The following is a 13051-nucleotide window of genomic DNA, read 5'->3' on the forward strand; positions in this document are numbered from 1 at the left end:
CATTCTTACCTTCTTATGCATTATCAAACTAGTGCTGCATCACATCTATTTGACTGTGTGTTAATAACCATGTACTGTCCTGACCAGATTTATTTTTCTTCCTGTTGCTACACTTCACTACACTAATTCCCACTACATCTAATTCAACCCGCCCATTTCTCTTTTTAAATTCTCTAACCTACCTCCCAAATTGAAGGATCTGACATTTCAAACCCAACCCAAATAATGCCAATTTTGTTTTTTACTTATGACCACATCCCACTTAGTGGTTCCCACTTTGTGATCCATATAAGGAACTCTTTTCTTTGGAACATTTTACCCCAAGAGGATGCAATCATAACTTAATATTAAACATACAGAAGGAGCTGAATTTCCTCATGAAAAATAATGGCAGTAGTTTTCAGCCATTCACAATACTAGCACCATAAGGTTATGCTACAAGGCCAGAGCAGTCAATCATCCAAACTACTGACCCAGCAACTGACAGAAAGGCTGCTGCCCCTCTTCAGGCACAATATGTAGGTCTCTCCACAGATACCGCTCCATTGTGGTTGCACTATCCATATCGCTGAGGCGTGCAGGCCTCCCAACTCAACAAGGCCCATGGTTCATTGGGGGCAATTTAGTGCAAAACTGAACTTGAACTAGGTCATTTGCAAACTAGTAGAAAACTTACAATCTCCAATAAAAAGCAAAGAAAAATGATTATATGGGTTTTTGGGAACATGCAGGGATACATATCAGCCACCATCACTGTCACTGTTATTACTACAATAATCGCCAATCTCGTTACTATTTTGACATTTCCTTGCCAAAAACAAAAATGATACACTATTGCTGACTGTTGCCATCAACAAGCATGTTTGTATCTGTCAGTTTCACAACAGCTTAATTAATCTTTTGTAATACCTAATGACACAAACTGTCTGCAATAAGTAAATTCTCACATTCAATCATCTCAAATTACTCACTTGCTTGTCCTACTTTCTGTTTGAATCAGCACAGATATATGGATCTGCAACCTGTCCTCCCTTCCTCACAACCATCTAAGCTTTTAGGTCTCAATAATATTGACCATGACAGTAACAATAACAAACATTAATACTATGGTGTAACAAACCACACTGACACAATGATCTGTAACCCTACTCCTACCTAGCCAACAAATGATGCTCGAGGTCACCAAAGCCATGTAATGGTTTAGTAGTTAAGAATGGAAAGCTAGCTGTGAATTCTTGTTATCTGTGTTGTATAGAAAACTCGAACAGATGGACGCCGCGTCTTCAAGTTAGGACAGCAACTGCAGAATTACCAGAAGTTTCAGTACATGCATGGGGTTTGTGTAACCTTTGTGAGTTGGCATCCTTGTTTGGAGTACTGCAGTGCAACATGGAGAAAATGCATGCACTGCGACAGTACTGAGTGATAACATGGCAGGACAGAAGAGGTAGAGAGAAATGTCAAAATGTCATGAACTTGAAGAACTATCTCAAACTGTAAGTATGAGCAATGTTTTAATACAATAAGTGATTGTGCAATAAGCTGCAATACAAGCATTTATTAAAAGAACAACGTTGTACATCTTAAAAAAATTTAAAAAATGGTGAAGTTCACCACATTCCAGCATAGGCACAACTGCAGCAGTACCAATGCCCAGCAAAGCTGCTCTGGCACAGTTTGAGAAGAAAGCTTAAATTACACTGGTAGCTATCAAAAAGTTCACGAAAACATCAAATCTGAATCTAAACACCAACATACTTAAATGGGAATGCTGCAATACCAAAACTACCCACTGAGTTATGGCAATCCCCCTCCCCATTTCTATTAGATAGAGATACTTCAGTTACTAACCTTATATTATGTAACAGAAAATAACCTACCTTTTTGTAATGTATCTGTGGTGTTTCGATTAGAGAGAATATTCCTTTTCCCTGGAGTTGCAGGTGACAGAACCTTCTTGTGTTGTAAGAAAGTTTTGTTAATAACATCTTTACACTTTCCTGTAGTTCTTTTTATTACAAAAGATGAATCCGGAGATAATTTCTGTACAGATGGTTTTCTCGAAGCGTCAACATCCCTCAGCAGGCGGAAGGTAGAGTCTAAAGTTGAAATATGACTTGTAGGTTGCACTTTCCTAACACATTTAACACCAACTGGTCTCAAGAAACAAAATTCTTTTTCTTCTTTCTTAGACGACAAAGGACCAGCACAGGTGGCTGGATTACTAGATGCAACCTGACTTTGTGTCTCACATGAGAATGTATTATTAAGATCCGATTCAGGGACACGTTGCAATATGTGGCCCTCAGGTTGTTGTCCTTCAGAGTCATGTGGTGAAGTGAATGCAGCATCACCAGTTACTGAATCACCACAGTCAATCTTAGTTTCTATTTTGTGTGAAAATGTTGCATTAAGATCTGGCTCTGAGGCAACCTGTAAGATGTGGCTCTCGGCATGTGCTTCCTCAGAATCACATTTCAAAACAGGTGTCAACAAATTCATCTTACTTTCTTGTGCCTGATGTGCTTCATCCCGAGTTTTACAGAGCGCTGAATTAGTTATTTTAGTAGTTCTCATCTCATATGAGAATGTATTGTTAAGATCTGATTCAGAGAGACATTGCAATATGCGGCTATCAGGTTGTTGTCCTTCGGAGTCATGTGGTGAAGCAAACACAGCGTCACCAGTTACTGAATCAGCACAGTCAATCCTAGTTTCTGTTTTGCGTGAAAATGTCGCATTAAGATCTGGCTCTGAGGCAACCTGTAAGATGTGGCTCTTGGCATGCATTTCCTCAGGATCATATTTAAAAACTGGTGTCAACAAATTCTTCTCCCTTTCTTGTGTCTGATGCTCCTCATCCTGAGTTTTACAGAGTGCTGAATTAGTTACGTTAGTAGTCGTCGTCTTGCATGAGAATGTATTATTAAGATCTTTTTCTGAGAGAACCTTGGAACTATGGCACTCTGATTCAGTTTCTAGTAATGCAGAGCATATCTTTTCCGCTTCATATTTCAAAACTACCTCTTCTGCTTCGTAAGAATGTGTTCCAGTTTCCTCTGTGTCATCAGAACATAGAATTCTCCTTGTGTCTTTGGAAAATTTTGTTCTTACTGTAATTCCCATCTCATCTGTGTAGTATAGAGAGCATTCTGGTGAGCCATTTTTAAGTGAAAAAATTTCGTCATTAAAAGGAGAAGTTGTGGTACAGCCTTCTTCCACTGGCCTTTCTGAACTTACTTCATTACAATTTAATGACAAATTAAATCTTCCTGACTGTTGTTCTGAGTCTTCAGAAATTAAACCAGATGAATCCTTCCTGTTCACATCCCGGAGTAAACTTCTTTCACTGACTACAGGTGCGTTAACACAAGCAATTCCTTCTTGTAAAGCTGCAGAAAGCCTCATAATTTCCTTTAAATCCATTAGGTGATCATTTTGTGAATCTTCCCATGTTATACCCTTAATTCCTACCATCATGCGGACAGCTTGCTGCAACACACAAATCATTTTATTAATTCAGAGATAAAACATAAGTTGAGTCACAGAAAGGCACAACAAAAGGACTGCTAAACAAGTAAGGTTTTGGCTGCTCCTGAATTATACAACACACACACACACACACACTGGCCTTGGCAGGTGTGTTGTGTGCGATTTCCATTTGTGTGAATGCATGTGTGTATATGTGGTCTAATTCAGAAGAAGGCTGAAACCTTACTTGTTTAACAGTCCTTTAGTTGTGCCTGTCTGCAATTCAAATTTTCCACTACATGGAGGGTAGCAATCTTTTTTTTATACACCGCAGCTAAACTTAACTTAGTAGAGGAAAACAGGATGCCTGTATTACATTGGAATTTAAAGTATACTGTAATTGATGGCATTAAAGAAGTAGTGTGGGCACATGCAAATGAAATTCTCACCAACTAGTCAAATATGCTAGCTTCAAATTAAAACCCATAATACTAAGTTAGATACTGTAATGCTTAGTTAAAAGTAAATTTAAATCAAACCATTATTAACTATTATTTCATTTTCCAAATTAAATACTTTTAGTACACAGAACTGACTACACTTATTTTATTTTTTGTGTTTCTTGTAATTTTACCACAGTAAAGGTTTTTTTTAGATGCAATGCGTCATTCTTTTCTAGAAAAAAAATTAAATGGGAGAAAGAGTATTTGGACAATTCTGTAAACAGATGAAATGAAGTTAAAACACAGACTGAGAAAAAAGCTTCCAAAACATTTTGGGCTGTTCTATCAGAAAATAAACTGCATGAAAATTCTGATAATTTAAGGGTGCCCATCTTTCCCCTTTCTGAGTCTACCACATACTGAATTTTGCCTTTGTAACACTTAAATAGGCACTCTTCAGTCTTGTACTGTAAATTTTAAATTTCAGTCTTTGCTTTTTGTAGACACAAAAATTTAAAACAAGGAAAATGAAGTAAAGAGTCAAAGCGAATAAATAATCAAAAGACCCCCAGACTAAGTCAACAAATGTGCAGTATTGGAGCTCGGATCTGTTCTAAGTGGTCAATATACACTCATAAGCTTAGTGAGGAAATAAACCTGCATCACAAACATGATCAACAGAAAATGCAAATAATATATTTTCTTTTATGCCAGCTCTATTTTATATACTGACTCCGTTTTTACTTAATGTCTCTAAAGTCTACTGCCTTTTTCTTTCCTTCCTTGATTGAATTTTAAAATGTTTCCACTTTTATCTGCCTCCAGAAACCAAAATGCAGAACTCCAAAATTAAGAGTGTGACATATTTCTCCAATTCAGTTTATGATATGGATTTTACATCTGTAGTAGGAGCAACTTTCTTTTTGTACTCTAAGGGTATTTTCTCCTTTTTAAAAAAGAGAAAAACACATAATGACTGCCAAGACATTACAGCTGTCGTATTTGATATCTTAAATATGCTGCAGCAGTATGGAACAGGAACACCAGACCTCAAGCAGTAAAAAAGAGTAACATGCCTGACACGTACAAATAAAAATAATCTGATGTTGAACCAACAACATTTGTCACTTTGACAAAAAACACACACACACACACACACACACACACACACACACACACACGGTAATATGATTTAACATACTGCAAGTAATGTTTTTATTCAACGGATGACAGTTCAATTTTAATGGTTATGTTAAGCCATGAGCATGACAATACCATGCCCAATGTTATTGAGCATGTGTTTTCAAAAGTGTAAGAGTTCACACTGCATTTAATATGATTTTGAAGCAAAATGCGTAATTTCTTTCACACATTTAGGGATAAGCAGAAAGTTTATATTTCCTAAGAGACGCCTATATAAGCAATTTGAACTATGCTTGTCTGTGCTTATTTATGTTTATTTTGCAAGAAATTGTTTTTGCTTACTTATTTTATCATTAGGGTTCCATGCCTCAATCTGTAAAATCTGAACTCTTAGAGGATTGCTTTGTTGTCTGCCTGTCTGTCTAGCCCTTTTTCTCAAGAACAGTAGGCATATCTAATTCAAATTTATGTCACATATTAAGGCCCATGGTCCCTTGAAGGTGTAAAAATTTTAAGCTTCAAAGTCACTTAAGGATATGGACATTTATGCCATATTTTGATACTTGCAAACTCATTTATTGAAACCACTACATTCACTATACGTAGAAAGCATAATACACTAACACTACTAAGCACACATATAAAACTTAAGTTGTAGTTAAATTTTAGTTAATAAATAAAAAAGAATTTTTATTAAAGTTTCTCTCTCTGCACATATATACACTAAACTGCCCTGCTTGTTTCTTTTTGCATGTACAGGCTAACCTGAAGAACTACAGTAGAGACAAAATCGAACAATGGAAAGCTGGGGATAGACTAAAGACATTGTTATGGAAAGGACAGACTGCTATTTGCCATACAGTGAATATGTTGAATCAGACAGGCAAAACAAAAACACTCCTAAGCAAGCAAAATTTTGCCAAAAGACCTTATTTTGAAGGAAGGAAAGAAAGACACACACGCACACATGGTAAAGGAGAGAAGTAAAACGACTGTGGATGTGTTGGTAGAATGAAGGCTGTGTCATGCTAGAGTGGGAACAGGAAAGGGTATAAGTAGTTGAAGGGCAGTTACTAAGATTGGAAATTGGAGATCACATGGGAAGATACAGGTGTTAATTTTTTATGCACGTTGTACAAGATTGGAATAATAGAGAATTATTGTGAAGGTGATTCGATGAACCCTCTGCCAGGCACTTAAATGTGATTTGCAGAGTATCCATGTAGATGCAGATGGCCCAATCTTATGTCAACCTATTCACAGGCCATCTAGAGGAATCATCCTTAAACACCCAGGTTCCCAAACCCCTCACCTGGTTCAGATTCACTGATGGTATCTTCAAATCCTGGATCGAGGGTGAGGACCACGTACCCACATTCCTCCAGGGCCTCAACACATTCTCCCCCATTCACTTCATCTGGTCCTCCTGAACCCGACAAGCCACCTTCTTCATTGATGACCTCTAACTCAAAGATGGCTAGATCAGTATCCCCATCCATATCAAACCTACCAATTACCAGCAACATCTCCACTTCGACAGCTGCCACTCATTCAATACCATACAGCCTAGCCACTCGTGGCCATCGCATCTGTAGTGACGAGCAGTCCCTCTCTAAACATATGAAGGGTCTCACTGAGGCCTTCACAGATTGAAATCACTGACCCAACTTTGTACAGAAACAGACCTCTCATCCCTTATTTCTACAGTCACTAACACCTCTGAAAGACTGAACATCCAGCCACAAAGGAGAATTTCCTTTGTGACTCAGTATCACCCACAACTGGAGCAAATGAATCACATCCGCCACCAGGGTTTTGACTACCTCTCATCATGCCCTAAAATGAAGTCTCCTTCCCACCCCTCCCCCAGTGGTATTCCATCACCTACCAAATCTACACAATATCATCATCCATCCCTCCCTACTCTACCCCTGCTCCGAACTCCTTGCCTCATAGCCCGTAACCCTTCAATAGACCTACATGCAAGACCTGTCCCATACACCCACCACCACCACCACCACCACATACTGCAGTCCTGTCACAAGCATCACCTATGCCAGTAAAGGGAGGGCTACCTCTGAAAGCAGTTGTGGTCTACAAGCTAAGCTGCAACCAGTGTGCTGTATTTTATGAGGGCACGACAACCAACAAGCTGTGTGTCAGCGTGAATAGACTGTAGCCAAGAAACAGCTGGACCACCCAGATACTGAGCACATGACCCAACACAACATTCTTCACTTCAATGACTGCTTCACAGCCTGTGGCATCTGGATCCTTCCTAGAGACATAAGTCTTTCTGAAATGCGCAGGTGGGAACTCTCCCTGCAATATATCCTACATTTTTTGTAAACCCCCCCCCCCCCCCCCAACGCCTCAATCTTCATTAGCCACTGTTCTTCACCCAGTAACACCTCTTCTCTTTCTCACTCCAGCAAGACACAGCCATCATTAAACTGAAGCACCCACAGTCTTTGCTCCTCTCCTTTTCTGCGAGATTTTGATATGGTCTTTGAATTACTGGGATCAATATCTTGCCAGTATTGATATCAGCAAAAATCATTGAGATTCTCAATTTCCGGGATGGATGAACTATCTATATAGATAATTGAGTTTGAACAGAACCCCCAGTCTGTCAGTCTTGCTCACACTTTGCCAATTTTTTTAAAATTAAAACAGTGCATTTTATTGACAATTGAGATTTTAAAAGTACAAGTACATATTTCACTCCTAGCCATCATTTATCAATCAGTGATTTTTTTTTTTTTTTGCCTTATAAAAATTAACTTCAGACAACTGCAACAGAAAGCAATGCAAAGGTACAGCCAAGACGTGAAATAATACTGCAAGGATAAAAACTTGCTGCGATTGGGCAAATGAGTTACCACTTCATCAGTTAGTTATTGCATCAGAGTGAGCCACACATGGACAGTGAATTACCACGTTCCAGGCTGCAATTTGTTGTGTAACGTCCATTAGTTTAAGTGTGCAAGATTGCTCACTGTTCTAATTAAGGAACACTACCCACAAAAGGGTCTCAAACGCCTTTCTTCCATGAATGCGTTAACAAATTTGAAAGAAAAATTTTCAGTGAAGACAGCAGTGGATTATTTTGTTTGGTGTGTGAAAAAGTGTGTTTCTGCGAAGAAAAAATATGACAATGTGCAGCACTTTAACATCACACGGCATAATGAGAGGTTTAAGAATAAATCAGATTTAAACCAGCAACTGAGTAAAAGCAGTGTTGGCAAACAATCGAGTTGTAATGACATTTTTTAAAGGCCTGTGCTTGACATTAGTGGGTTCCAACATTCTGTTGTGGACACTGAATAATGTGCAGCTTCATATAGTGTCAGAAAAATAACATAAACAAAATGATACCAGAAGACTCTACATTGTGCAAGAAATATATGGCACAGTTTTTCAAGAAGTAATTTATAATAAAGGGTGTACATAACTTCCAGGAACACTTCCAATTATTTATTGCACAAGAACTAAACATTGTACAGACGTCATACATATTGCATTTTGAAGAGAAACCATGAACTTGTTTTTTACAAACATTAAATATGCAAACCATGAGTGACCCGGCAGACGTCAATATGGTAATCTAATTCTTGGCATACCCGTCGCAGCATGGCATTGTTGACTGTGGCAGTGGCTTGCTGTATTCTCTCCCAGAGCTCTGCTACATCACATGGTAGAGGGGGTGCATACACCAGACCTTAAATGTGTCCTCACAGAAAAATGTCACACGGAGTGAGATCTGGTGATTGGGGAGGCCATTTCATGAAACAGCTGTTCCCTTTTGTAGCACGGCCGATCCATTGATGCCGCAGCTCCGTGTCCAGGTACCCACGAACTTCACGACTGCAGGACTTTCCACACTGTCATTGGAGCCATTTTGAGTTCACGGGCTGCATGACACACTGATTTCTTTGTACTCCTTATGAATGTCTCTCATATGCGCTCCACATTCACTTCGTTCACACTTTGACATCTGCTTCTCTTTGACAGGCACAAGCAACCAGTCTTAACGAATTTGTTGTGTCAATGGTAAATGGCCTTCCTTGTTGGTGGCTTCTTACGGTACTTGCCTCTAAACATCCATTGAACAGCTGTAGCACACTTGCTTTTGTCAAACTCCAACACACAGAAAGCTCACTCCGCACCTGAACTCGCCATATTTGCGACTAGCGCCGACTATCAGCAAATTACCGAACTATGCTGTGGCAGTATACATGAAAAAGAACTTTCAGGGTTTCTCTTCAAAATGACATATATACGATATCTGTACAATGTTTGGTTCTTAAATAACTGAAAGTGTTTCCAGACTTTGTGTAAACCCTGTATTTGCAATAGAATGAAGCATGAAAACACACAGATATCTACTGATGAAAGCCCCGATGCATCAGGGCAGTGCCTGTGTAATGCTGCACCTGGTCCAATGAAATCAGAGAGCAGATAATTTCTTCTGTATATACAAATACTGTGTTGAGTAAATCACTCCACTCTCACCAAATTTTTCAGTAAATTGTTAGCTTTCCTGTGGCCAGAAGGGGTATGGTATGACAGTTATTTCTCAGTGATTCTGCTCCATATACCATTAAAGCAGGAACTGGATTAAAAGGTCTTTACTCTAAATTAGTTCACCTCATCTGCCTTGTTCATGGGTTACATCGTGTCGTTAAAACCGTCAGACTCAGTATAACAACATGGATCATCTTGTTTCTAGTGTGAAGAAAGTGTTTGTCAAGTCACCAATTATAATTCACAAATTCTGTGAACTCTGTTCAAATTTGGCTTTATCTCCACAGTCAATTTTAACTAGGTGGGGAATGTGGTTACAGGGTACATCATAGTATGACGATCATTTCAGTGCAGTGAAAAATGTTTTAAATACCCTAAATGCAGAAGGGGCAGTCAGTATTGCCACAGTCCACAAACGTTTTACTAAAATGGGCATACAAGGATAGACACAGTACATCCATAATAATTTTCTCCAAAATACCCGATGTTTTACAGCAGCTGGAAGCTTTAACTAATTCCCTGGAACATTCATCTTCTCTGATAGACAAAATTTTATTAACACTGTCGTCAGAAACTCGCGGGGTTGAAAAACTTGTGTTTGGGAAGCTATGTCAAATTTTTAAGTATCTTTCTGATGACCAAGCAAATACTGAAGAAGAATTCACCAAAGAAGAGCTCTGGCACTTTCCACATGCACCTGACATGCCATGTGGCATCTAAAGAACGTGTTCACTGCACAAGCTGTTCTTCACTGAGAAGCAGGAGTTTTGTTTTTACACATGAAAATCTCTGGAGGCTCTCTTTGTGTACTGTAACAGCCTTCAATAAGGTGAGAGGGCTATGAAACTTTCATAACTGCGTGTATTCACTTTTGTTTATTTCGAAGCTTTTTTACCATTGTTCTGCTGATTTGCTTGCTTACTTTACTATTTTATTGTGAATAGAAATCCAGGCTTTAATTATGATAACTCAAGATCTAATTTAATGGAAATATTCTTTTACAGTTTAGTGGTTTATGGATTTTCACCATACACCTCACCCCCTCCACGTGTACACACACATGCACATTTTCTACAGACAGTGGTAATTATTATTCTACCTGATAGCTTTCTTTCATTGCATTGGTTTCTTTCCCAAAACCTTTAAGCATGAGGTAGTAGTCTTTCATCATGCAGCAGATAGTCTTAAACATTATACAATGTCCTTCCATTTCATTCTGCTGCAGAGTGATTAACTTCTTCAGATGCCGTGACTTTATCTCTGCATTCTCTCTTTCAATCTGAAAAAAAGAAAAAGGAGTGATAAGAAAACACTACCAAGTTTTCCAACATGGTAAAGTGCTCATCTACCTGCTTTGTAAGTATAACCTCTTCCCAACATTCTTACCAAGGAAAATTAATGGTTGGAGTTACTAAGGTGAAGAGACTAATGCTACAAAAACATCAACCGATTCACTGGGTTTTATTATTTTTTTATGAATGAAGGAGGAACGAACAGAAGGAAAAACTTGAGGCAATAATTATCACCAACTATACAACAGATTGGACTAGAAAAATCTGCACTAGATGTAAGAATTAACAAAATGAAAAGGGCATATTGTCTGACCAAAAATATTTACAACAAGAAATGTATATCTAGAAAAATTAAACTAAAACACTACAACACAGTGGTATGACCAGAATGTTTACATGGCTCTGAATGCCTAACAATGAACTGTACGATGGACAAACTAGAGATACTGGAAAGAAGGATTTTAGAAAAATGTTGTTGTTGTTGTCGTCTTCAGCCCTGAGAATGGTTTGATGCAGCTCTCCATGCTACCCTTTCCTGTGCAAGCTTCCTCATCTCCCAATACTTACTGCAACCTACATCCTTCTGAATCTGCTTAGTGTATTCATCTCTTGGTCCCCCTCTACAATTTTTGCCCTCCATTGCTAAATTTGTGATCCCTTGATGCCTCAGAACATGTCCTACTAACCAGTCCCTTCTTTTTGTCAAGTTGTGCCACAAACTCCTCTTCTCCCCAATTCTATTCAATACCTCCTCATTAGTTATGTGATCTACCCATCTAATCTTCAGCATTCTTCTGTAGCACCACATTTCAAAAGCTTCTATGCTCTTCTTGTCTATACTACTTATCGTCCATGTTTCACTTCCATACATGGCTACACTCCATACAAATACTTTCAGAAACGACTTCCTGACACTTAAATCTATACTCGATGTTAACATATTTCTCTTCTTCAGAAATTCTTCCCTTGCCATTGCCAGTCTACATTTTATATCCTCTCTACTTCGACCATCATCAGTTATTTTGCTCCCCAAATAGCTAAACTCCTTTACTACGTTAAGCGTCTCATTTCCTAATCTAATTCCCTCAGCAATGCGCCCAATTTAATTCGACTACATTCCATTATCCTCGTTTTGCTTTTGTTGATGTTCATCTTATACCCTCCTTTCAAGACACTGTCCATTCCGTTCAACTGCTCTTCCAAGCCCTTTGCTGTCTCTGACAGAATTACAATGTCATCGGCGAACCTCAAAAATTTTTTTCTTCTCCATGGATTTTAATACCTACTCCAAATTTTTCTCTTGCTTCCTTTACTGCTTGCTCAATATACAGATCGAATAACATCGGGTAGAGGCTACAACCCTGTCTCACTCCCTTCCCAACCACTGCTTCCCTTTCATGCCCCTCGACTCTTTGCCATCTGGTTTCTGTACATATAGTAAATAGCCTTTCGCTCCCTGTATTTTACCCCTGCCACCTTTAGAATTTGAAAGAGTATTCCAGTCAACATTGTCGAAAGCTTTCTCTATGTCTACAAATGCTAGAAATGTAGGTTTGCCTTTCCTTAATCTTTCTTCTAAGATAAGTCGTACGGTCAGTATTGCCTCACGTGTTCCAATATTTCTACGGAATCCAAACTGATCTTCCCCAAGGTCGGCTTCTACCAGTTTTTCCATTTGTCTGTAAAGAATTTGTGCTAGTATTTTGCAGCTCTGACTTATTAAACTGATAGTTCGGTAACTTTCACATCTGTCAACACCTGCTTTCTTTGCGATTGGAATTATTATATTCTTCTTGAAGTCTGAGGGTATTTCACCTGTCTCATACATCTTGCTCACCAGATGGTAAAGTTTTCTCAGGACTGGTTCTCCCAAGGCCATCAGTAGTTCTAATGGAATGCTGTCTACTCCCGGAGCCTTGTTTCGATTCAGGTGTTTCAGTGCTCTGTCAAACTCTTCACGCAGTATCTTATCTCCCATTTCATCTTCATCTACATCCTCTTCCATTTCCATAATATTGTCCTCCAGTACATCGCCCTTCTATAGACCCTCTATATACTCGTTCCACCTTTGTGCTTTCCCTTCTTTGCTTAGAACTGGGTTTCCATCTGAGCTCTTGATATTCATACAAGTGGTTCTCTTTTCTCCGAAGGTCTCTTTAATTTTCCTGTAGGCAG

General features: G+C 38.7%; 1 protein-coding gene across 3 annotated transcripts in view; it reads right to left on the bottom strand.

The window, feature by feature from the left end:
- Positions 1–13051, bottom strand: part of LOC124795369 (kinesin-like protein KIN-5B) — a 143300-nt gene that overhangs the window by 26524 nt on the left and 103725 nt on the right. For all 3 annotated transcript variants that reach the window (XM_047259372.1, XM_047259374.1, XM_047259373.1), the window contains exons 10-11: positions 10684–10863; positions 1881–3492 (exon numbers count right to left, since the gene is read on the bottom strand). In XM_047259372.1, the coding sequence (XP_047115328.1) occupies positions 1881–3492; positions 10684–10863 (1792 nt within the window). The remainder of the gene's footprint in view (positions 1–1880; positions 3493–10683; positions 10864–13051) is intronic.

Source organism: Schistocerca piceifrons, chromosome 4 (assembly GCF_021461385.2).
Source record: "Schistocerca piceifrons isolate TAMUIC-IGC-003096 chromosome 4, iqSchPice1.1, whole genome shotgun sequence".
Classification (NCBI taxonomy): domain Eukaryota; kingdom Metazoa; phylum Arthropoda; class Insecta; order Orthoptera; family Acrididae; genus Schistocerca; species Schistocerca piceifrons.